The 26,626-nt window shown below is 47.8% G+C and overlaps 2 protein-coding genes across 3 annotated transcripts in view; one reads left to right on the forward strand and one right to left on the reverse strand.

The window, feature by feature from the left end:
- The window catches only part of ULK4 (unc-51 like kinase 4), a 545,664-nt gene extending 524,261 nt beyond the window's left edge, over nt 1-21,403 (forward strand). For both annotated transcript variants that reach the window (XM_082412745.1, XM_082412746.1), the window contains 2 exons: nt 18,265-18,350; nt 21,226-21,403. In XM_082412745.1, coding sequence (XP_082268871.1) covers nt 18,265-18,350; nt 21,226-21,289 — 150 coding nt within the window. In that variant the 3' untranslated portion in view covers nt 21,290-21,403. The remainder of the gene's footprint in view (nt 1-18,264; nt 18,351-21,225) is intronic.
- A 3,393-nt stretch (nt 21,404-24,796) lies between these two features.
- Nucleotides 24,797-26,626, reverse strand: part of CTNNB1 (catenin beta 1) — a 42,340-nt gene continuing 40,510 nt past the window's right edge. The window contains exon 16 of the mRNA XM_082412814.1: nt 24,797-26,625. The gene's annotated coding sequence lies outside the window, so the exon portion shown is untranslated. The remainder of the gene's footprint in view (nt 26,626) is intronic.

Here is a 26,626-nt window from a genome sequence, read left to right on the forward strand (position 1 = left end):
TATATTTTCTCTTCCAGACGAACCTCGAATCATCTTATCAAATTCCATCCAAAAAACTCTCATTGGGATTTGATACGGGTTGCATTGGGTTTCTAGGTGAACCCTGAGAGAGCAGACATCTTTACGTATCTTCTTCTCATCCTTGAGCATGTGATTTCTCTTCCCGTATTTGAATCTTCTTTAGAAGTTTTCAGTTTTCTTAATAAGTCTTGCACATTTCTTGCTAGTTTACTTTTCCTCTCTAGGTATTTCATAGCATTTGTCATCTTTTCTTTATTTTCTAACTGGTTATTGTAGATTGTATCACGTATGATTATTTTGGTTCCCAAGTGACAAAGAAAAACTCAGTTAAAACTTCTTTATAATAAGCGATCGGATAAACAAACTGGTATATCCATACAATGAAGTACTAAGTAATAAAAAGGAATGGATTAGTGATACAGGCTACAACATGGATGAATCTCAACATAATTATGTTGCGTAAAAGAAGCTAGACAAAAAGGAATATGTACTAGTTGACTCCACTTATATAAAATTTTATGAAGTGCAAAGTAGCATATAGTGACAGAAAGCAGATGAGTGGTGACCTGGATGTGGAGGGGGGAGTGGGGAGGAGAAGGGAGGGATTATAAATAGGCAGGAGGAAACTTTTGGGGGTGATGTGTATGTTCACCATCTTGATTGTGGTGTTTGCGTCACACAGGTATACAGCACGTGTACATATACACATATGTATACAAATGTACTATATACTCATATATATACAGCTATAGACATATGTACAGTTTAGCAAATTGTAAAGCTTCTGTTTGTATAGTTTATCACATCAATCAAGCCTCAGTAAAGCTGTTAAAAATTAATATGTGCAGACAGAATGAAAGTGATAAAATATAGAAAAAGGAAGTAGAAAATGTAAAAAAAAAACAGTTTTATAAGTCCTATATCAATTAGGTAAAAACTGCACGTGATACAGGTGGTTAAAAAGAAACCTAGAAAGATGGTTATTTTAGGAAAAAAAGAGTTATTACAATAAATTTTGCCAGTTGTTTTAACAATACAAAAATGAATAAATAGAAGACAAAAATACACTCTATTCTCAGATTTTGTCATTTTTATGGATTTGAATTTCTGTTTCTCTATTTAAGGTTTTTAATAGCTTCCTTAGAAATATAAACTTTCTGTGCCAAAATCTCTTCATGTATAAAATGGGAACTTTAACAGCACTTAACTCTTAGAAGCTTAAATGAGCTAATTCATTTCTAAGTTCTTAGAACAGCAGTACCTGGCATACAGGAAGTGCTCAGTATGTGTTCGCTCCTGCCATGACCAGCTACTAACAGAGCATTGCCACCAGGCTACCTTGGATCCTGGAAGGACCAGCAGAAGATTGAGCTTTAGAGCACTGATTCCCCCCCATCTCTGTGTACTCAGAGATAAATAACAGAAGTTAGAAAAGAGATAGGGAGGGAAGGGAAAGGGCTCAAGATCTTTGTTTATACTTTCTCACTCTGAGGACTTGAGACCTCACAAAAGTGCAGAGCGATTCTTTGGGTGCTGTAGGGAGAGGAGTGGACAGGTGAGGAGGTGGAGCCCTCAGCCAAGGTCATGGGCCCTCAGCTGGGTGCAGTATGATGGGTGGAGTGAGTACCTTACCTGAATGTCCAGTCCTGGCCCTCAGACCCTCCCCCATCTGACTGTCTCATCCTCACCTCTTTTTCTGGACTTTGGGCCCCCTATTTGAAGAGGTAGTTTTTATTATGCATTGTGTATAGATCCTTTTTTTCTCTGCGTGACCTCTTGGCCTCCACGTTAGCTAACAGCCTGGTCTGTCATTATCCTGGGCTGCCTACAGTGATGTGTGTATGTGTGTTTATTCTAATGTACATGTATATTCCAACTAGTACAGAAAAGTCTATAATTTTCACATATAACCGTTCATACTGATAAATAGTATTTTCATTGCACCTTCAAACTAGACGTAGTGTCATCACAAAGTATTGAGGGTGGAAAAAAGATGAGCCCCCGGAGATTGAAGGATTTTCCCCAGCACCCTTTCAGCTACAGTTATGTTCAAGTGCTTTACTCTATACTTCTATTTATTAAGTAATTTAACGTTATACGAAAGTGCAAAATCAAATGTTTACCATTTGAATAACTTTAAGAGGCATAGAGATTGTACTATTTAATGGAATCCTATGAAGGTCCAGTATGTAGATAATCTGCATCAAGTTGCATTTCCTTAAAACAGTCCCAGAATCCCTATGGTCTTAACTCACGTTTCATTATCATGAACCAAAGCATCTCATCAAGGTAACAATGGCTCATGGTGCCATTTTGTCATGAGGTGAAATGGACTGTAGCCTCATAATAGCCCTAAATGAAGGGAGCCTATGTTCTCCTGAAGCCATCTCATCCGGATATGGAAGACTGTGCATTAGCAGAGGACCATCAATTCCTGGAGCTCATTTATCTATCCTAGGCCCAGTAACTGTTCCTAGTGTCTTCTGTAAAAGGACATGTTGAGTGGCATGTAAAATTCCTACAGCCTGTGGCCTTTATTCTTTTCATGGATTTGCACTGAAATTATTAGTGAAGAGAATTGAGGAGGATTATCCATTTCCAAGGGATACCTTGGAATGGTGATCGAGTGATTATCCTCTAAATACAAAATAAGAACGTCGTGCCCGTCACATTTTTTCCAGAATCCTGATCCATTCCAAAACTCATACAAAACTAATTTCAGAGGAATATAGTAAAGCTTGCTTAACGTAAACTCTCACTCATGTTGGTCATATGGGAAAAAAAAGAAATACCTAGTGATAGCTGAGTGCCAGTTTGGTCTGGATATAAAACATCTCCCCTGGATTGGTTGAGTCAGTCAGTGTAACTGGTGAGCACTTTGGTCCAGAGAGCAGCTCAGGGGCTGGCCTCTGTGAGCTGCATCTGAGGTACTGCTGCTGGGCCGGCAGCAGCTATATGCAAAATCTTTACTTTCTGGAGCCACATTCAGGGATGGCGGAGCGTGGGGTTTCAAGGATGCTTCACCGGGGGCGCTCTGCCTTAGGAAGCCTGGGACGGCCCTGCAGCACACGTGCATTCCGGGTGGGATACATCCCAGTGATGGTCACAGACCCAGGTACCACAGAAGGAAGTCCATTGTGTATCACAACAAAGGCTGGTCCAAGACCTAGCTTCATATGTAAAAAAAAAAAAAGGGAGAGGTAACCTCCTGAATTTCCTCAGACATCCTAGCATAACATGAGAAGGCAGCATAATCTGCCTCAGCCAGGATCCAAAACCCAGGGTCTTTCCCTCAGCGCTGTTGACACTTGAGCAAGGTTCCCCCTCCTCCCCTCTAGTGAAAGAAACCCTTTTCTCCATCTCAGTTTATTTTCCTGCCTCTGCTCAGTGAAAACCCCCTTAGAATACTTCTGCCTCTGAACTAGGGTTCTTGAAGCACTTTAAGTCATGAATACTCAACCTCATCTGAAAGTACCGAAAGGTTTCCTCTTGGGTAACGCTCTTTGGCTTCTAAGAAGCTTGACCTTGTACTCGGAGCCATTAAGGAGAATGTGGAGAAACCACGGTCCAGCCTGTCTGTGGGCAGACCACCTACTTCTGAGAATCCCCACACGGTCACTCGCCTGGGTTGAGAGGGAGGCCCTCTTGGTCTCAGAGCTCTGGGCCCGGCTCTGCGAGGCCCCTTCTGTGTCCCGTCTGCTCTAGAAAGAAGCGCAGGCAGAGCCTGAGGCTTTTCTAGACCTCCACCCACTAGAGCCTCACTTGGACCACAGCTCTGGCGTCCCTATCAAAGTGCTCAGGGTGACCCGGAAGGAAGCCGCACGAGTGGTCACTGCTCCCCTGAGTCCAGGACCCTCACCCGGTCCTGTCACCAGCACCGGCTCCTGGTCCCCATCCCCCACCTCCACCGGGGCCCCACCGCCCAAGGATGAGGGCGGAGCCTGCAGAGCTCGGCCACCTCAGCCTGCCAGAGCCTTTCGTAGAGGAATACCCAGGCTCTTTGATGTTGCTCCGGAAGCCTCCAAGACCTCGCTTCAGTTAATTTTAACCGAGGCCAGTTGGACACTTGTCCGGGAAGTTGCTTCCTGCACATACCAGCTCTGCTTGGCTCTGTGCGGCCCGTCAGGTTCGCCCGGAGCGGGGAATGTTTGGGTCAGCAGACTTCTCCTGGGAGCTTTCCACCCCCCATCGCGCACATACACACACACAGCTCTCTGTCATCGCCCAGCTGTGCAGAACGGATGCTTTGGGGGTCAGCCGACGGCTGACCTCTCTCTCTGAGGTGAAAATCCAGGAACTTCACCAGGCCCCTTCGCCCCTGTGGGACCAGCCTTTCTCAAAGGGCCTCACAAAGATTTCCCTCCAGCGGTGGTCTGGCCTGTGGGAGGGGAGGCCGAGATCTCAAAGGAGCTGCTCATTTTCTAAAAATGGTCATGAGTAAAATATTTCCAAATGGAGTATTTGATCAAGTCCCTCAACAAACGTAACAGCCACCAGGGGAATTTTCAGCAGTGTCTGGCCTAAATGTGGACGAATTGATGCCTGATGGTTTTAATTATATCAACCAAATGTGCTTTAATTTTCCTTCCCATTGCATTTCCCTCCCAGTGTTATCAGTCCCAGGAAATTTCAGCAGCCGCTAATGTTTCCTTAGAGAGTGCCAGAGGATAAGGTAACGTTTGGAGGACAGTGCGAGCCAGCAGAGGAAGTAAGTAGACCCTTAGCTCAAGTGTCTCCGTCAGCCCTGAGCGGCCCCTCACTTGCCTTCCTGGCCGGAGGCCAGGCTGAGCCTTCTGGTCCAGTCTCCAGGCCCGGCTGCCTTGAACTTCAGTCCCCGAGACCCTCTGTCCGAACTTACAAATCCCAGCTCGATGCCTCTGGAGTCCTTTGTCATGGCGGCCCTGAGGGCCTGTGGCGACAAGGTACTAGACCCAACCCCGAGGCTCCTTTTATACTTGTGAATTCAGTGGATTCACGGCAGCCGAGGGGCTCCTGCTCAGCGCAGCGTGTGACTGTAAGCAGAAATCACAGCCTTTCCCCCGATCGGTGACGTGTGTTTCAGGAGGAGGTGGAAGACTTCGCTCATCTAGGTGACAGTTTCACCGTGTGTTTCAAAAGTGGTCACTTACCACAAAATAAAACACTCGTTTACTAAGTCTGTTTACAAGCTTGCTGATAATGGTCAGTAATTTATCCCCCCCCACCCCGAGAATTAATATGTAATCCGTGTTACCCGTTTTCAGATCTAAGCTCTCCACGCCTGCCTTTTCCTCCTCTTCTCGGAAAAGTCCTCGAATTGCTTTATTTCTGATAGAAATCCCCGGGGCTCTGTTTCCATAGAGTAGAGGCTAGGATGCAGACTCTCCTCTCGTTCCCCCCAGAAGGGTCTGTTTAGGTGCTTTGCCTGTGAGGAAAGGTCCGTGCTTGGCTCGTCAGTACCCTCACCCCGGCGGTCACCCACGCCTCACCTCTGCTGACCCCGGCGGTCACCCACGCCTCACCTCTGCTGACGTGCAGTCTCTGCCGTCCAGGATGAAGGGCCCAGCAGCGTCTTGTCTTTGCTTAGTCGAAGGCTCAGCGGAAGGGAGGGTGCTGGCCGGTGAGTCCTTGGTTGGGTGTGGTTCGCTGGGCCCTGCCGCCTCCCCCGGGCCGGTTCTGCAGCCCCTCCTCACTGGCTCCCTGCTGCCAGCGGGTCCCTGCTTCTGCCGCCTCCAGGTCCCCACCAGGGTCCTTCCCCCCTTAGGACCCGCGTGGCAGCTGCTCTTGCCCCTCCGCAGAATACGGGTCCCCAGTCTCTTCTCGTGGCTCGTTCTTTCTCACCGTCGCATCCTCATGCGTCGTCTCCTCGGGGAGACTGTCCTGGCCACGCGGCCGCCCGCCGCACTTTCTCCTCCCCCCTCTCCCCTGCTTGATTCTTCCTGACGCCCACCGCTGTCTCAAATTATCCTGTTTACTCTTTTTTTAATTGAAGTGTGGTTGACTTACAGTGTTTCAGGTGTACAGCAGAGTGATTCAGTTATACATACACGCATACGTATATTCTTTTTCAGATTCTTTTCCATTATAGGTTATTACAAGATCTTGAATATAGTTCCCTGTGCTATACAGTAGGTCCTTGTTGTTTATCTGTTATATATAATAGTGGTTCTCTCTCTGTTAAACCCGAATTCCCAACTTATCCCTCCCTGCCATTTCCCCTTTGGTAACCAAGTTTGTTGTTGTCTGTGAATCTATTTCCGTTTTGTAAATGAGTTCATTGTATCAATTTTTAGATTCCACCTGTAAGTGATATCATATGCTATTTGTCGTTCTCTGCCTGACTTCCTTCCCTTAGTATGGTCATCTCCGGTTCCATCCATGTTGCTACAAAAGGCATTATTTCATTCTTTTTTATGGCTGAGTAATATTCCATTGTATATACATAGACTACATCTTCTTTATCCATTCATCAGTCGATGGACATTTAGATTGTTTCCATGTCTTGGCTATTGTGAATAGTGCCGCTAAGAACATTGGGGTGCGTGTATCTTTTTGAATTAGAGTTTTCATCTTTTCTGGATATATGCCCAGGAGTGGAATTGCTGGATCATATGGTGACTCTGTTTTTAGTTTTTTAAGGATATTCTGTTTACATTTTAACTGTGTTTCTCACAGTGGAAGCTCTGCCTTGACACCCATCCTACACTATATCCCCAGAATCTAACTAAAGAGGGCTTGGCATATAGCAGGTGATCAAGATACCCTGTCTTCTTCTTCTTCTTTTTTTTTTTTTGTTTTGGCCACGCCATGCTGTTTGCGGGATCTTAGTTCCCCGACCAGGGATCGAAACTGCGCCCTTGGCCGTGAAAGCGCAGAGTCCTAACCACTGGATCGCCAGGGCATTCCCAACACCCTGTCTTCCTGACCACAGAATCATGCTAACTAAGATTTGTCAGACCCTTTACTGCTGCAGAAAGAGCCTTCATGTGTATTCAGCTCGTGTCGGACTGTGATTTCTTCTCTGCCCGCCTCTCGCTAGCCTGAGGGCCTTGGGAGCGAGGATGGTAACACTGGAGACCTCAGACTGAGCATGTCCGCATCGTCATTTCACATAATCACAGCCACATTCCACACATTGCTTTTATATTTTCTGCTCTTTACCTAACATTACAGGGTGTGCATTTTCCTGATTGTTCTTATTTATGATGCTGCATCACAGCAGCGTGGTTTAGTGGCCGACAGTATCCTCACTAGGTCGAGTGAGGAACTGGGGAAAGAAGGAAACTGGGGGGACCTACTAAGCCTTGTTGACCTGATATCACCCACTTGCCCCCGCCCCTTTCCCCACCATCCAATAGAAAGTTCAGAGAAAGGCCTGGAAGCAGGCACTGAATAAACCACTTCTGCTGTCTGCTTCTCCACCTCAAAGCCCCACCATTAACACACACACGCTACCCACACCACAAATTCAAGGACTGCATTGTCAAATAGACCCCTCACTATGACCCCATAGAGCATTCCTAAGGATCAGCTGAGATTTGTTTGGGTCAAGGTCACATAGTATCTCCTCACACAGTTCCTCACTTGTTACGACCCTAGCTCTCACACTTAGCAAATCACAGGACAGTTACTGTCTTGGGTGTTTTCTCTTGTGAGGAACTGATTCCAGCCACATTCCGTGGTTGACATCCTAGCGCCACTGACTGGGAAACCTGTTCTCTCGTGTTCGCCTGTCTAAGCACTTGGATCAGGTCCTCTGGGGAAAATGGTGCGGCCTGCTCGTGTGTTTCCCCAGAACTGTCTTTGGGCCAACTTACAGGTTACTCTTATATCCACAAGCGGTCCACAGTCCTATTTCTTTGCCAATTAAAACTGCTTTTTCCTCACTTATTTTGGACCTGGCTGTTGTAGTTAGTTGGATCAGGTCTAAAAGATTTCCCAAACCAGCTATATTTATATTCAACATTTTAAACTTACTGGATTGAATGGCCAGAAACGGATGTAATTATGAACAGTTTCTAAGCATTAAGGGCATTTTTACTGCCCCGAAGGGAGCTGAAGAGAGCTTCATTTAGCTGGCCTAAGATGAAGAGGGTAGATATGGATAATTTTCTTCTAGAAAGCAACCGTGTCTTATGGGGTGAAAAAGAAAAACATTCAAATCCTCAGCATGTCATTTCCATGGGCTCTGGATTTAGCAGGTGCCCACAGGTACAGACGGGAGTTTGGAGAGGAGAACTGAGGTGTCGGGCCAGGTTGGGGAGTGTACAGACCCCAGGAGGAGAGGCAGGAAAGGTCAACAGAAAGAAGAAAATCCTTCCACGCTGGCGTGTTCTCACTAAGGTCAGCTCGCCCGTGCCATTTGGTAACTATTTGCCCACCATCTGTCCTCCTTTGCTTGCTGCTTTTCCAAATCTGGAAATATCAGATGAGAAGAGAGTACTGCCCAATTTGACCCCGGCTCTAGAGGCTGCGGTCTTAAACACGGCAGGCCAAGCCATTCCTTCGGGAACCTGGGCTCCTGGAAGCTGGGGCTGGCTCCCCCGGGGCCAGAATGGCAGCCTCCTCCCTACTCACGGAAGGTGTCAGCTCCCGCCTTCCCCAGCGGCCACTGGCTGTCTCTGTGCCGCTGCTTCTGCAGCCAGACCCTTATGGGGGCGGCAAAGGGCAGCACGGCGACTGGGGCAGGGAGGGTGGTAGAGCGAGTCGGCCAGATCTGGGTCTCCATGCCAGCCTCACCCCATCTCTAATGTGAAGTCATAGAAGACCTTCCTCATAGGGTTATTGTGAAGAGAACAGGAGATAATGGTCCACAAACTGGAAGCTCACGACCCATCACCAGCAGGGACAGCCCTCCACCTGAGGGTGTGAGGAGAGATGCAGAAAAGCCTTCTGGTCGCCAGGCGCTAAGAGAAACTGACAAGCGCGTGGTGGTCTGCACATCAGGGTGTGTTTACTGGAAGTACATATGATCCATGGACTCCTTCGGTCAAGACCTGGAACCCCTGATGCTGTCTAGGAGAGAGATTCTGTGGCCCCTGCTCCCACTGGAAATGATGGGGATCAACAACAGCAACAGTGAGGGGAGCAAGGGGTGCAGACGGTTTACCGGGGTGGCAGGGGGCACCGAGCAGCACGGTTGGTAAGCCTTTACACTGAATCACCGGCAGTAGGCAGTGGAGCCTGAAGTGAAACACCGTGTCATCGGTCACTCGGTCATTGATTGTCAATAATCAGCCAGTCGGCCAACAGCTGAGCAGTGTGCTTAGCGGACGTGAGGATGGAACGGACTCTCTGGAAGGGCACGTGGATCTTGAAGGTGGGGAGACCGGGTCTTAGCTCAGTTCCACTGCCTGCTGGCCAGGTGACCTTGGGCAAGTCCCATTAGCCCTGCTGGCTTCCGTTTCCTCTTTTGTAAAGTGAGCATAGGAATACTTCCTTTTCATGGGTGTCAGAAAGAAGATAACGTATTTGAAAGCACTTAACTCTGTTCTTGCACATAATAGGTGCTCAGAAATGTTGGTTTCCTTTCTTGAACCAAATGCCAAGCTCTTTTTGCTCTAAGGCCTGCTGACTCAATTCGTTTTATAGACAAAGGTGAATCACGACAGTTTTTACCTGAAACCTAGGTTTTCTTAGCTCTGCCTACGCATGTTGGTGAACGCCCTGTGCCTCCTCCCACCCTCCCCCCTCCCCGTTCTCCTTGAATGCTCAGCGTGGAAACTCATGGGTGCTCTTGAACACGAGGAGCTCAGCTGTTTTCTTCTTCTTCAGCCTTCTTCAACTTGAGGAATCACTGTATCCGGACGCCACCATCTCCCCGGGCCTCTGTGCTGCCAGGGTCTCCCTGTGAGTTAAAGCTACACTGTGCTCCGTGCAGCGCGTGGAAGAATGCCTCCACAGCAGTCCACCCGGATGCAGAGATGGTGCTGCTTCTGGCCCGATACCACCCAGCTTCAGTGTAATGTCTCGATCTCCCTGCAGAGAACCTGAGTTCACAGGATCTGGGCCAAATCCGGGTGACCAAGGCTTTGGAACTGGGCCTGCCTCATCCACAAGCCCACACCTCTGCCCTCGAGATGCCCCAGTGTAGGCTCCAACTGGCCCCCCTCACTCCTTGGTGATCAGCAGATCTGCTGACAGACATTCTTAGGGATGCCTCTAGATTTCCTTCAGATCATCCACCTGATTACTAGCCTGGGTCAGAAGGGGCCTCACTTGCTTTTGTTGAGGAATATAACATTTCTAAATGGACTCCCGGGAAGGCACAGATGCCATGAGGCAGCCAAAGGCCGTGCATGAGAATTACTCCCTTCCACCCCAGATGCATTCAGCAACTCATGGAAGACGCACACGGGCCTGGATGCAGAGCAGCTTGTATTCATACAGTCTTGCTTTAAATGTGGATGTGAAAGGCAGCTCAAGAAATTTCTGGAGACACCCAGAGTGAGCACCAAGTGGACAGCGGGGAGGGACTGCCAGATTCCATCACGCCGCCCAGAGGTTCTTCCCAGATTCCAGCCTGGCATCAGAAGGCAAGGGGATAGCGTGTCTCGATATGCAAGGGGTAGAAATGGCTTTGAAGTAACATAAAAACCTTAACTGAAGAGAAGACAAAGTATATGTTAAGAGAACAAAATAAAGGGGCTCGATGGATAGGTTTATTTTTGAAATTGAAACTCTCTGAAGTAGAGTTGTCATAGTTATCTGCTTGTTTTTACTCGTATTTAGGAGATCTGAAGGCCACGGAATTAAAATAATCCTCCCGTGTGTGAAGCGTGTGTCTGTAACAACAAGCGCCGGGGAGCACCTGGGCCACGCTTGCTCTCGTCAGCTCCGTCTGCTGGGTTTTTTCTGGTCTGTCCGTGTTGCCCGGGCCTGCCTAGAGGAACTCACGATTAGAAAACTAAGGTTAACTTGGCGTCGTTGTGCCACACACATTCAGGATCAGGGAAGAGACAGACACGTATTATTACACACTCGTAACAGAGGCTGGCGGCCTGCCTGTGCCTGCCTCACTCGCGGCTGCGGAGCTCCACACCTGAAACCACTGCCAACCAGAGACGCTGGCAGCGGAGCTTTTACGAGCTCCAAGAGGACGATGCTGTGAGTCAGATTCATGAGCGTAAACTCACAATGTGTCACGATGATACAAAGTCAAGTACATTCTGACTTAACGCGTTTGTAAGGCCTTTGCTGAGGAATGTTGGCACCAGGCCTGGCTTTGTCCCCCGGTGGCCACTGTGCCCCGGGAGACCTAGTCTCCCCTCAGCTCCCCCGGGCACACTGCAGAGGCTGCCAACTTCAGGCTCCTGCCGTTACCGAGGGCCTCAGATGGCTTCTTTTGGTAGTTTGCATCTGGGAAGCTGAAATCCAGAAAGGAGCCAACCCAAACTCTGTCCTGGAGGGTGGGTGTGTTTAAAAAAGAAAAAAAGCCACTACCTTACAATTCGTGAGCCTGGTGGGAACGTGAGGGATGATTCTGCAGGACACCAGCCTCTCCTTTCAGTGTTTTGGTTACACAGTGATTCCTGAATGCTCATTGACACAAGCCACGTTCAAGGGGACTGTAGCAGAAGGTTGAATAAAGTAGCATATTTACCCAAAGTCCATCATCTGCTTTTTCATATTCCCTCAATTAAACAGAGATGGAGGAATTGTCTTTCCAAGTTGATCTTAATTCTAAGCTCAAATTCCCAACCTTTTTATGATGTTTCCCTTAAAGATCCCAATGTTTTGAACGGATGCCTGTCTACCAGGTGAACTGCATGTATTTAGTATAATTCACGTTTCCATTTTGATTGACTTTAGCCATCCAGCTACCAGTCAGATGTCTTAGGAGCAGGAAAAATGTGAGGCAGGCATGGCTTAGTTTTCAGGAAATGGACACCTGCCATTTGATGTTTTGAAATAATAAAATCTACTCATGGACTCTTAGAGGTCCAGGAACCTCTGCTATAGAACATTATTGCAAAATAAAATCGTTTCCTTGTCTTGGCTAATGGAACTGACTTCTAATGAAAATATTAACTACAGGAGGAAGGTATCGTGTTGACACTCTTCACGAGTGTCTTCTTGCATTATTTATTTTCTTAGAGAGTCACTGCAGTGCTTGCTCTTGACAGTCATCAGAGCCATGAGAAATTCTCCAACAGTTGCTCAGCCGTGAATTCACTATCTCAGTGGACAAGTGTCACTTTCCCTCCTGCCTCATGAAGGACGGGTCTCAGTGTGCCCAGAACGTTCTCTGCTTAGGTAGCTCAGAAGAGGAGGAGGTGGGATGACTTTCGAGCAGACCCACAATTTGCTGTTTAACAAAGTTTAAGTACTGAGAAAATAGAAAGGTAAAGGCCACACTGTCTGATAAATACAGTGGGGGTGTTTCTAAAAGAAGGTTGGTACCCATCATAATTTATAACCTTTGGTGGCCAAAGAGGAGACCAGACTCTGGGAGAAAGGAGTAACTCATTCCAAAGGATTATTTCAAAGCCATTTAAAATCCTAACATTACAAGCTTGGCTAATGATAGGAAATTGGTGTCAGAGGGCAAAATAGTTTAGCAAGGCATATTAAAAGTCTTATCTTTTCAAAAATTATCCAGACTTATCTTTACTGATATCTCATTCTAAAAATCCAGTCAGACCTATATACCAAGTAAGGCGTGAAGGCTTTCCTAGCTGTTTTTCCATTTCCCTGTTGAAGGACGTCTCGGTTCCTTTGTCTTTTTAGTGATTTTTGAATAAAGCTACTACAGACTTTTGTACACAGGTTTTTGTGTGGACATAAGTTTTCATTTCTCTTGGGCAGATACCTAAGAGTACAATTGCTGGGCCGTATAGTGAAACTACATTCAATTCTGTAAGGAATTGCCAAACTGTCTGCCACCGTGGCCGTACCATTTTGCATTCCCACAGCAATGAATGAGAGTTTCTGTTACTCTGCATCCTGGCTGGCATTTGTTATTGTCAGTTTTATGAATTTTAGGCATTCTAATAGGTATGTAGTGGTATTACATTGTAGTTTCAATTTGCCTTTCCCTAGTCACAAATGATATTGAGTATCATTTCATGTCCTTGCTTGCCGTCTATAATACCTTCTTTGATGAAGTGTCTATTCAGATTTTCTGCCCATTTAAAAAATTGGCTTATTTGTTCTCTTGCTGAATTTTAAGAGTTCTTTATATGTTCTGGAGAAAAGTCCTTTATCAGATATGTGATTTGCAAATGTTTTCTCCTAGTGTGTGCTTTGTCTTATTCTCTTATCAATCTTCTACAAAGAGCAAAGACTTTTCTAAAATTTTTATTTTTTTATTTTTTATTTTTTTAATTGAAGTATAGTTGATTTACAATAATGTTGGTTTCAGATGTACAGCAAAGTGATTCAGTTATACATATATATGTATATATCTATATTTTTTATTCTTTTCCATTATAGTTTATTGCATGATATTGACTACAGTTCCCTGTGCTATACAGTATATCCTTGTTGTTTATCTATTTTATATATAGTGGTGTGTATCTGTGAATCCCAAATTCCCAATTTATCCCCCCCGCTTTCCCTTTGGTAGCCATAAGTTTGTTTTCTATGTCTGTGAGTCTGTTTCTGTTTTTTAAATAAGTTCATTTGTACTATTTTTTAGACTCCACATATAAGTGATAGCGTATATTTGTCTTTCTCTGACTTACTTCACTTAGTATGCTAATCTCTAGGTCCATCCATGCTGCAAATGGCAAAATTTCATTCTTTTTATGGCTGAGTAATAGTCCATCGTACATATATAAAGAGCAAAGTTTTTAACATTGATAAAGTCCAATTTGTCCATTTTTTTCTTTCAGAGATTGTGCTTCTGTGTTGTATCTAAAAACTCATGAACAAACCCAGGGTCTCATATCTTTTCTCCTATATTTTCTTCCAGAAGTTGTATAGTTTCACATTTTGCATTCAGATCCATGATCCATTTTGAATGATTTTTTTTTTTTTTTTTTTTGGCCATGCCTCACGGCTTATGGGATTTTAGTTCCCAGACCAGGGATCGAACCCAGGCCCTCGGCAGTGAGAGCGTGGACTCCTAACCACTGGACCGCCCGGGAATTCCCTTGAATGATGTTTTATTTGAGGTATTAAGATATGTTCCTAGGGTCATGTTTTTGCATGTGGATGTCCATTTGTTCTAGCATCATTTGTTCAAAAATGTTCCCCCATTCAGTTACCTTTGCATGCTTGTGAAAACTTTGATATTGTTTGTGTGGGTCTGCAAAAAATCCTGCTGGGATTTTGATAGGAACTGCATTAAACCTATATTTTGGGAAAATTAATATTTTTACTATATTGAGTCATCTAATTCATGAACACATTGTATCCATTTATTTAGTTTTTTAAAAAGTTTATCAGCGTTTTGTAATTTTTAACATATAGATCCTGACATATTTTGTTAGATTTATATCTTTGAAATTTGTCACAACTTGCTTTATGACCCAGTATGTGGTATATGTTGAAAAGTTTCCATGTACATTTGAAAAGAACATATATTCTGCAGTTGTTAGATGAATTTTTCTATATATGTCAATTAGGTCAGGTTTGTTCATCTTACTGTATAAAACGTCCATACCCCTTCTGATTTTCGTATGCATGTTACTGGGAGAGATTGAAAAATATCCCACCATAATTATGGATTTGTGTAACTCTCACTTTGGTTCTGTCATTTTTTGTTTTACAGATTTTGAGGTTGTTATTAGGTACGTTTAGAATTAAGACTTGATATATCTTCCTGGTCAGTTGATCGTTTTATAAATATGATATGTCTCTCTTTATTCCTAGTTATAATTATTGGCTTAAAGTCGACCTTGTCTGATATTAGCTATACCAGCTTCCTTTGGTTACAATTTGTGTGGCATCTCTTTCTTCGTTCTTTAAACTTCAGTTGCTCCGTGCCCTTATATTTAAGGTATGTTTGTAAGCATCATGTAGTTGTGTTTTATTTTGGTTATATCTAATCTAAAAATGTTAGTTGGTCTTTTATTTGTAGTACTTGGTAAATTTACATTTAATGTAGATATTGATATATTGGGGCCTACATTTACCACATTACTCTTGATTTCTGCTCTGTTTTTCCTTCCCTCTTTGGGTTTGGGTTTGTTTTGCTCTTTTTCTAGTTTCTTAACATGAAAGCTTGGATTATGGATTTGAGACGTTTCTTTTTTAATGTAAGTATTGTACTATAAATTTCTCTTTAAGCACTACTTTAGCTGCACCCCGCAGACTTTGATATATTGTATTGACATTTTCATTCAGCTCAGAATAATTTCTAATTTTCCTTGGGATGTCCTCTTTGATCCTTGGATTATTTGAGTGTGTTGTTTAATTTGCAAGTGATTGGAGATATTTTTGTTATCTTTGTTATTTATTTCTAGTTTAATTCCATTATGATCAGAGAATATAATTTATATGACTTCAGTTCTCTTAAATTAGTAAATATTTGTTTTATTACCCAGAATATTGTATACATTGGTGAATGTTCCTGGATTCTTGGGGAAAAATGTAAATTCTGCTGTTGATGGGCTTAGTGCTCTACGAATATCAGTGAGATCCAGTTGGATGATGGTGTTGTTCAACTCTTCCATATCCTTGCTGATTTCTGGTCTACTCATCCTATCTATTACTATAAGAGTTATTTGAAGTCTCCAACTACAGTTGTGGATTATTTGTCTGTTTTTCCTTTCAGTTGTATCAGTTTTTCTTTATGTATTTTAAATTTCTATCGTTAGATGCATACACATTTATTGTTTTATCTTCTTAGTGAGAGAACCCTTTTATCAAGATGTTATGTCTTTATTTATCCCTGATAATTTTCTTTGTTCTAAAGTCTTCTTTGCCTGATATTAATACAGCCACTCTAGCTTTCTGTTGATTCCTGTTTGTATGGTATATCTTTTTTAACCTTTTATTTTAACCAACACAGGTTGAAGGTGAGCCTAGAAGTTCATAAATAATTTTATGGGGTTGCTTTCTTGAGCTCTTCCCCGTTATCTCCCCAGTACTTTCTGGCTCCCTGGGTCTCCCATTTTCTGTCTGGCCACAAACTGCTTAACTTCCACAATTGTCATGTCGGGGCCAAATGCTGTGAGAACAGAGAGAGAGAGAGAGAGAAGAGTTTTGGCTGATGGCTCCTGTTGCTGCCACCACTGCCACCACAGAATTGCCTGGGGCCTGGGGCAAAAGAGAACTGAGGAAAAGGAAAGGGGGGGGGGGTTCATCTACTCTCTCTGAGCTTTTGGAAGTTTCGTTTCCCATTCCTCAAGCCTGGCTTCTCCTGGGGCTGTCTCGTGTACCCCACTTCTGGGGTTTGGGTGTGTTGAGTTCAAGGTGGTCTGTACTGGAGGGAAAGAGGTGATGGCGCTTTGGTTTCAGTGACCTTCCCCAATCTGCCAGTGTTGTTTACTTTTCAGTGTTCTGAAATAGCTGTGCTGTGCATTCTGTTCAGGTTTTACATGGAAAGGGTGGCATGTGTTTTCTCTGTCTTTCCCAGAACTAGAACCTCTGATTGATATTATTTAAAATTTTTATTTTCTAATTAACTCATACTGATAGAACAACAGTTGATGTTGCTAGTAAGAGTTCAGGTAAGTGGCCAAATCACATAGTTTTCCATTAATTCTCTTGGCTTTGTTTATGCTTGCATTTATGTCAGCTGCACACGGTGCTATTCTCGTCTCCGCCTTTGATCACATAGTTTTCACCGTATTCTTCTGTTTGCACCTTCCAACTAGCCTCGTGAGTGAATATAGTCTTGTTATCTCTTTGCAACTTGGAGCACAGCCTCTTACACATGATCCCACGGTAGGGCTGGTCAGGGCAGTGAGTCTGGATGTAGCTCAACTGAGCTGTATGAGGCACAGTTTTGAGAAAAATTAGATGGGAATTCTCGCCGAAGACGCTTTCAGGGTAAGTTTGTGCTTGCTTCAGACATAATTGAACTACAGCAGCCTTCTGAACTCATCAAATGGGGTGTAATTTCAGAACAAATTTACACACAGCTCTTTTAAGATGCAAATCTTTGCAGAAATTACACCTGATGCAGTTGAGCTGGCAGCTGGGGTCTGGCACACTCAGGAAGCGAGAAAGGGTCTCAGTGGAGGTGAAGATTCATTCACATGCAATTCAGAGGCCACATTAAGGTCTAACCACCCCTGTGACCTTCCTATCACCATGAGTGATTGATTAAGAAATAGTCAGCCTCTCCCTGAGAACTACAGAGATGATAATCCAGCCCTGGTTGCTATGATCAAGTGGAAAGACAGAAAATGGCGGGGACAACCGAGGCCAGCCTGGTTCCAGCCTCATGTGGGGTTAGGGTCAAGCTCCCTGTGTACTGCCGTAGTGGTCCCTTAATCTCACTAAGCCTCAGTCACCTCATCTATAAAACACACTACATGCTTACCTTGCAAGGTGAGGCTACTGAAAGGGATAAGTGAGAAAATGTACAGGAAACTGCAGAGCCTTCTGAAATGTGAAGTTCCATACCAGTGTTTATTAGAAAATATTTATTAAATATCAAAGATAAAAATGGGACATGAATGGTGAATTAAGAGAAACATTCTAATAGCAGAAATCAAGGTTCATTCCTGAAGTCTTCTCTGCCTCGTAGGGCATGGACTCGTTTTACGGAAGGGCTGACTTAGGAGGTCTCCAGGGGCCTGGGCTGGGTCAGCACCTATCTGAGTCCCATCCAGCCCTGAGAGTTGATGATTCTGCCTCTGGTGCCCAAGTGTCCCTCCTCTGTGTCTCCCGGGACGGTGGCCGTTGGCAGGGGCACACTTCCCAGGGTACGCGGGTGGGGCTGTGACCGGTTTGATTCCTAGTGCCTCTTTCTTTTCCCAGGCTCCTGAGATCGCCGGGAGCCCGGCATCATCCTTCTGTCCATATGAAAGAGGTTGTGTCGGGCTTGGGACGCAAGGGCCCACTGGGTCCCGGAACCGACAGCTGGAAAGTACAAACTTTGATTTGCTTTAACTGAAATGTTCAGGCTTCCAGAACACAGACCCTCCTGAGGGACCAGCGGGAGGTACCCCATCCTGCCCTGGCACATCTCCAGCTGCAGCGGACTCCTTCCTGCTCACCCCAAGGGTTGCCTCCATGGTCAGCAGCACACTGGGGCTCAGGGCTCACTGCCCAATAGCACAGGTGGCCTGAGACTCAGGGTGCCCGTCCAACGGATCATGGGTCAGGGATGGGCCAGCCGACCGCTTTCCTCTCCCTCCCTTGCAGATCACCTCCAATGAGAAGCACCTGGAGAGCCTCAAGAATTCGGGCAGCCTCGTGCGGGCTCTGGAGTGGCTGGCCCCAGCCGGCGGGTAAGTAGGCCCAGGAGGGCTGGGGGGAGCAGTACAGAGCGTACCTGGGCTCAGCAAATAGCCTGGCGTTCCTTTTCTCCTCTCTTCTTCCCTCACCCACCCCCCGTTTCCCCTACACACCAGGGACCGTCACCTTCCCGCCTGACACTGCCCACTGAGATCCCTCCCTCCCAGTGTGGGATGGGCCACTCTGCCCCTCCACCCCCTGGGAGTCCCCACTATGGAGGTGGGGGGAGGTAACGGGAGGGAGAAAAGAAGAGCATCCTAGCCCTGCAGCGCGGGGAGGCCGTATTCCCATCTACAGGGAGTAGAGATGGGGACGGGAGCGGATTATGACCAGGTGGGAGACCTGATGAACCTCATGAGAAAAGCAGTACCCGTTTGTGCACACGTGCCCCCCGCAGCAGCCTGGCCAGAGGCACCATTACCACCACCTTGCAGCGGGTCTGGAGGCCCACTGTACAGCCCCGGCTGCCTTCAGGGGGAAAACTTGAACCCACAGAACAGACTGTTTGACACTGAGAAGCTGAGGTTAGGTCAGCCTCCCAGTCCTCAGCTTCACAGTCAGTACGTCTAGACCATCCTAGAAGTGAGGTGCCGAGACCAGGACAGCCCTGTCACCCGGAACACGCTGCACCCTGTGGAGGGAGGAACCGGCCTCTCTGCCAGCCCCCCGGTGACGCCCATGCCGGTGTAGAGAGGGCGCTGGGCGGGTTCTTGCCGCACACACCCCTGCACTCCCTGGAGAGGCGGTTCCGGGGAGGGGGTGGATTCGGGTAGGGCTGACGAGTCATTTAAAATGTTAGTGCCACGTGACCAGAGAAAAATGGCATGGGAATAAAGAGAGAACTGCCCCCAGGTATCCACCCTTTAGTCAGCCGGTGTGCTGTGTAATGGCTCACTGCATGGGACAGTGCCAGGGCCTGGCAGGTGGGCTCTGGGGGTGGTTCAGGGGGCTTGATTAAATGACTCGGTGAGTGCCCTGTCCCCAGAGCTGAGGGAGGCGGCCGGAGGACGTGGTGGCCCCTGAGCTGCAGCTGCTCTCCCTGCCCTGGGGAGGAGGCCCCCCTGCTGAGGGGTACCTGGCCTTCGCTGGGTGTGCGGGACGCGGGGTGCTGCACGGCATCCCTGGTGGTTTGTTTTCAGAACCACAGGGTTCTGTGGAATCTGCCTCCTGGTGTTTGGGGTTTTGTATTAGTTGGAGAAGAACACGCGGTCGAGGTATTGCTGGGAAGGTGAGTCTGCGGAGAAGGCCCAGCTCCAGCCAGCCCTGCTGTATTAATCCTGGATTGGGCGGGGAGGGGACAGCGCCTCCTGGCCTACCCCACCCCCCTTCCTCTGTAGCTTAAGCCGAAGTTGTCAGTTCTTACCCGTGGTTACTGTGAGCTGAGGGGAAGGACGGGCTGGCTTTGATGGGAGGGGCCCCTGCTCACCCCGGTGGCCCCTGTGGCGTAAGGCACGGACACTGGGTCCCCAGGCTGGGCCACAGGCCTTCCGCTAGACTGGTCTGTGAGGAGCAGGTGATGACCATACCTGGGGACCCTGGCCTTGTGCAGACAGCTGAGATGAGGCCCCTGTGAGCAGATGTGTGCCTGCAGAGGGTGGGAGAGCCACCGGGAGGCACGGACTTGAGTGGGGAGCTGCTGAGAGCCCTTCCTCTCCACGGCCTGCCTCTGTGGGACTCCCCCGCCCCCCAGCTGGGTCCGAGGCTGGCACATCTTCATGCTGTACCAGTTTGGGAGCGCTGGACCCAAATTTGGACCCAACATGTGAAAATGAGACTCCCTGAGGCTGGTGGCCACTTCCGTACCCACACGTATCACTCCAGCAACTAACACGTCTACACCAGGCAGATCTCGTACTAGTCGACAGGCTGCTGCTGTGAAATTGTCCCGCTTGGTCTTTGTTCGGATGGCCCCAGCAGAAAAAGGTTTTCTCATGCTGACCAAGAGTGACCGGATGGCAGCGTTCTCAGTTCTGATGGGGCCCTGCCAGGTGGGTGTGTCCTCCTTGCCGGTCACTGGCCCCCAAGGGCTGCTCTGGCAGGCGGAGTGGGCAGCACAGCTCCAGCAGAGTAGCCTGGTCTCAGCCGGGAGCAGGCCAAGTTCAAGTGCATTCCCTCAGTCCTCAAAGGGGCCTTTGACACACAGAGCAGGAATGCATGGCACCACCTCCGACCACAGTCCTGTCCCCCTGCGACCCACCTCTTTTATGCAGCCCCCTGGCATTTGGCAACAGCTGTATTTCTGTGTAGTGAAGGGTGTGCTATCAGCTAATTTTATACTTCCAGGCACACTGCTATGCGCCATTCTTTTCTTTGGTAACATTTGTTAAGGCACAGGTTTAAAGGTGTCTCAAACAACTTGCTCCAATAACGAAGTTTCCGTTTGAAACTCTTAATTGCACATCCACACCTATGAGAATAAGAAACCCAAAGCTCCTGGCTGATTGGCCAGGAAGGGGCAGCATGGAGCAGGGAGTGTCAGCAGCTGGGATCTTTGCTGGATGGCGCGAGTCAGCTGCAGGCAGGCGCCGGGCAGGCTCACTGTGGGCCTCGGGCCGGCAGGCTCTGGCTGCCGTCCGCCTGACTTGCCCTCACAGCTCAGCATCGGTGCACCTGGCCAAAGTGGGGTCAGACGTCGAGGGGTGGCAGGGCCGGTGCTGAGCCCCTGTGGGACTGTGGGCTTCGGGGTCCTCACCTCATGGCACTGGAGCCTGCGAACGCTGTTTCTGCTTCTTAAGCTGGTGCTAGGGGCAGCTCTGGGAAGCAGCTGGTCCATCAGGTACTCGGGTGCAGAAGAGGCCCGCCCCTTTGGAAGACAGAGCATTTTACCCTGGGGATGCCTAAATGTCTCTACTTTGGTTTTTCTCACAGTTCGTCGGCCAACAGTGCAGTGGCTTCCTTGGCCCTGGAGATCCTCCAAGCTGCTGGACACTAGGCAAGAAGGCACTTAGCACAAGCCCACTCTGCAGCACCCACCCTCAGCTACACACATTCACCACATGGCACCTACAGCTCTGTTTGGATCTAATAAAGTCAGCTGAACCCAGAACCTCTGGCTGAGATGATCTAACTCCAGACCCTAGAAAACCCACTCAGAATGGACGTCCTCGGTGCATGTGGGATGCGTCTGGGAACCCCAGGTTTGCTAGCTGTTCTCAGAATGCTCTTTCCCTCTGTGTGGGCCAGGTGGGCCTCTGCTGAAGCCTGCACTGCCTGTGCTAGTCTAGGCCTGCCAGCGTCTATTAGCATCTTTCTTCTCCGGAGAAGATTTAACAGGCAGGACTAGGCAGGAACGCTCTCCCAGCTACAGCTCCCGAGCAAGCCTTTGGAAGTTATAGTCTCTTGTCTTCCTCCCACTTTTACCTGCTTGGCTTTTCTTCATTTCAGGGATGAAGTGATTCCAAGAATCTTGGGGAGAACTGGGCAAGACTGCACTAACAGGAACAGGTGGTTAAAACTTTGCCCAAACGAATGCAAAACGCTCAAGGAACGCTGGCTTCCTTGAAGATCTGCTCATCTAGATGGGATGATGGCATCAAGGTAGAATCACACCCCCCACTTCTACCGGTGATCCCCCTTATCCTCGAAGCCTTTCCAGCTTCTTTCTCACACATATGCCCTTAGTGTCCCCTATGTAAGAGTCAAGCCTGTGAAAATAGTGGGTGGACACTGCGGAAGGGGGCTGGGACTGTCGTACTGAGGGAGGGAGGGGTGCATCCTGGGCAGCTTGAACCAGGTGAGCAAGTTGAGAACATTCCTTGGCCTCCTCTCTGGGTCCTCTGTTTCCCCACCTGCAGAATGAAAGGGCTCGACTAGATCAGTAGCTGCAGTGCTCTGGGCTGCTTAGAGAGGGGATCTGCCCCTTGACACACACTGCCTGAGCCCAGATGGCCTTCTGTCCCAGGCAGCAGCCCCTATGCAGGGGGAATGGGCGGGGGACGCAGAAGCGGGAGGCACAGGGGCACACAGGCGGCCCCACACCTACTGCATCGCGGGAAGCTGGGCACACTGTCGCCAACAGGCCCACTTTGCCGTGGTGATCTGGGTAGTGTGCCAGCTTCCATTTGGCTTTGTAACGAACACAGCAGCTCCGTGCCCCCCTCCATCAAAGGCGTGGATGTCACTTACCTTGTTTAAACCTCACCACCTGCCAAGCAGACTTTCTTATCTCCATTTCATAGATGAGAAAACTGAGGCTCAGAGGAGCCAGTCCACTTGCCCAAGGCCCCACTCCTGGGCTGAACCCGGGACTCGGACTCCGCAGCCTGTGTGTCTGCCAGTGGGATGTCCAGAGTCGAGCTGAGTAGCAGGGGTGTAAGGGGGAACCCCATCCAGGAGGAGGCAGTGTCATTTGCTCTCATAGCCTCCTTACTGCCCACAGGAAGTCCTGCTGGGCAACGTGCCCATCACCAGGCTGTGCGCCCAGGTGGCCCTGGCCTGGCTGGGTTTGCCTGTGCTCCTGGGGTGGGGGAAGCTGATGGAGCAGCTGGAGGCCTGGCCTTCAGCTCCTGTTGCTTTGCCTCTTTGGTCCAGGGAACAGGCACAGTTCTCCCTGTTCTCCCAGGAAATCTGTTCTCTCTCCTTTCATTCAGCTCTTAGGGGAACCACCCTGGAGTTCTGGACCTAGAGTCCCCCAGAAGGTATTTCAGAGCAATCGAATTCTTCTTTCTCTACCCTTTTGAGCCGAGCAGGGAGGAGTCTTTGCTGCTTAAGGTGAAACAGGAGGAAAGCGTTAACGTCCCAGAACCACGTTAAGCGGACCACGCCTGGCCCTGAGGCCCGCAGCCTTGCCTCTCAGGGGAAAGGTGTACTTGAAGGGGCGAGGGGCAGGAAGCGATGGTCCAAGCAGGGCTAGTGCCCACCTAGGGTGCTCAGCCCCGCGTGACAGGCGCTAAAGCTGGCCCACGCCGAGTTTTACACCCTGGTGCGAGGCTGTGTCCTCCTGGAGTTACGGGGTCCTTTCTGTCCTTCGCACAAAGGTGCCTTACGGAAAGCAGCAGCCCCGATCTGAATGAGCTGAGGTAGGGGACATGAGCAGTCTGGCTGAGCAGACAAGGGGGAGGCCGAGGGCAGTACCCTTCCCTGCCCCACATGAGAGGCCCATACCCTTTTGTGGCTTCCCCAGCTCCAGTTCTGAGAAGGCCTGGGCCCCAGCCACCCATCAGAGCTCTCAGGATTCTCGCAGTGACCAGAGGCCCAGACCCAGGTAACTACCGGCCCTCCCCTTCCCACCACCTCCAAGCTTTAGCTGTTTGCTAACTGGCTACAGTCCATCGGCTGAGCCCCCCAGGGATGAATGGCATCACTGAAGTTGCAGAGTAAGGGGGCAAAGGAGGCAGCAGGAGCATGCCTTGCACGGAGCGGAGCAGACTGGCGAGTGGCTGCACCAGGCTGCCTTCTTTCCCTAACAACAGGCCCAAAGCTTTGAGACCTTGCCTCGACTTACAGCCTGAGAGCAGGTGCCCAGTGAGCTGTCCCTCTGTGAAAATCTATCTGGGGTGACTGGCCTGGAGGGTACCCTGAGAGGAACTGACAGTCACCTGGCAGCTAAGCAAGTGGCTCTGTAGGACGCAGCAACAGAATTTACTGACTGACGGTTCTTTGGGCTTGTCTAGCTCTTCATGTTTCCCGTATTATCATGAGGTTTCCCCTATTACCTCATGAGGTTCTAAGGTCAATTCTATGAATGCAGGGCAGCTCTTAGCCCTGTGGGACAGCTCAGAAGTGGAGGCTCTGGTGGCTAAGGCTTTTGTCCATAGTGAGTGATAGTGAGAGGACCTGGGTCTCTCCTGCCTCCACTTGAAGCAAAATGCCCTTTATTCTCCCTCCTCCAACAACAGAAAAATATGTAGAAATAAATCTCTCTGATAAATGGACTTAGGCAGGGGCTGAGGTAGGAGCCTCAGGAGGGAACTGGTAGGGAAGGGGGAGGCAAGAAGCTACAAAAGCCCAAAGAGCCTTGGTCGCTGGGGAGACCTGTCTGGAGTGGGGTGGGGACAAGACTCACTGAGTTTCAGGAGGCTTTGGCCCCAACAGCCTCAAGCTTCCAGGAGGCCGAGGGAGGGAAGTGGCAACAAGCAGGAGCCTTGGCCCAGAATAAGGACCAGGGCGGTGTGGAGTCTTGATGTGACCTGGAAGAAGGCTGGCCTTTTACACCTGGCCTCTGGCCTCTCAGAGGCTCGATGCTGGGGTGGCAGGGGAGGCTGGTCACCTCCCTGTAGATTACTCGTGAGGTGGGGAGGTGGAGTGGACGCCACACAGGACGTTGATGAATAAGAAAAGGAAGCACTACCTTTTCAGCCCCCGCCCCCATTATTTTCTGATTGTATTTGATGGGTGTTCACTCAAGCAAGGCAAGGCAGTTAGAGTCTCACCTACTAGAACAAAACAACTGCAGTGGAGCAACTCGGCTCTCTGCTGGTTTATAAACCATACGGCACGATTCGGATCTTCTGTTTTTATTACACTAATCAAGACAACATATTTATCTCAAGATCTTTCACTGCCAAGGATTCCAATAACCAGGTCAAAGCCTCATGTCTAGAACACCTCATCCAACATGGAAAAGCTTCATTTTTCAGCTCATTGGTGGTCACCGCAATGGGATCAAATGTCCTATGCACCTCCATCCCCAGGTAACCACTCTTCTGTTTTTTGTGGTAATCTAATAATTTTCTTGCTTTTTAGTTTTACTATCTCTGGATGATTTCCTTAAAACAGTTTGCCTTTCTTTTTGCAGTCCTACGGCATGCATTTGTGACTTGCTTTTGTTCAGTATCATATTTGAGATATACCCATACTATTGTGTTGAAGCTGTAGTCTTTTACTGCATTGTGGCCATTCTCTTGCAAATTATTGGACACATGGGCTTCCAGTGAGGGCTTTTGATATTTTGTTGATCATGGATTTTTTTCCTGCATTAATTTCAGTTTTATCCAAATGGCTACCTAACTGTTCTACACTTTTACTAAAAAGTCCCTCTTTTTCACACTGACCTCCAATGCTACCTTTAAAGTGTCTATTGTCTTCATCTTATTCTGTTCACTTAGTGTATACTTCGACACACGTGCCAGTAAGTGTTAATTTAACTACCTCTAGCTTTACAGTTAGGCCTTGACAGCTGATAGAACAAGTCCTCCTATCATCTTATTCTTCACCAGTGTCTTTGCCGTTCTTGGCTCTTTGTCCTTCTAAGTACATTGCAGAACTACCTTGCTGAATCAGATTAACCTTCATATAAAGTTTTTACATGGAACTTCAAAACTATAATGATTTTAGGCAAAGCTCTGAAATGTTTTCTGGTTTTAAAAAAAACACCCCGCTGTGGTTCTGTATGTTAAAAGCTGAACTCACTAAAGATCTTCACTCTGACCAATAGCTGTAACTTACTAATAGTTCATGCAACGCTGCCTTGCTTCTTTGTGTCATGCACTGGCGGCACAACCGCCCCTCACCAGGTACACAGATGTTTCCTCTCCAATCCCAATTACATCTTAGACCACAGGGAAGAATTTATAAAGCTTTCTCAAAGGGTCCTCATCCAACAAAAAGGTACTGAATACATGCTTTTAAATACACAGCAAATCACAAACAGCCCTCCCTAAGCACAAGACACTTCCATGCTTTTTAAAGCCCCAAACACAAGTTCTAACAAACAGGTCTACTGACTCTGCCCTCAGGGATGAACTAATAAGCTTGTCAGACCTACCACCAGGATGACAGGCTCACCTGGCAGAGAGCATGGAAGAAGGCCCATTCTAGTTCTCTCTGATTATGTTCAGATAAACATCGGCAGGTAAACCATCTCAACTATCAGTTCAAAGTGGAGTTGAAGGAATTCCCTGCTCCAAATGAGTCACACTTCTGTGAAGGTGCTTGAAGTCCAAATCCAGGTGAGTAATTCTCCATTATTACCTTAAAGGAATGAAACCATGTGATGGAGTCTGGGGTGGGGGATGCCTATTGGGCTACACAGAACAAAACTGAAAGGCAAAGGACTAGATGCCTTTGGTCACGTGGGCAGGATTATACATATGGCTGCAGCCAGGATGAAGGAGTCTTGGCCACAGGCTCTAAGCCCAGAGTCCTTCAGTTGGAGACGGTGGACTCACCTCTTCTTACACAAGCTCAGAATCAACGTTCAAGGCTGAAACACTTTTGGTGCAATTTAACCCAGGGCCAAGTGCTAAAGAAACTTGGCAAACAAACAATTCCGTCTACTAGCAGTAAGGCTCTTTCCATCATTACAACTTAAGTTTATTCAGCTTCACCC

Source organism: Balaenoptera physalus (genome assembly GCF_965194825.1).
Source record: "Balaenoptera physalus genome assembly, chromosome: 11".
NCBI classification, from domain to species: domain Eukaryota; kingdom Metazoa; phylum Chordata; class Mammalia; order Artiodactyla; family Balaenopteridae; genus Balaenoptera; species Balaenoptera physalus.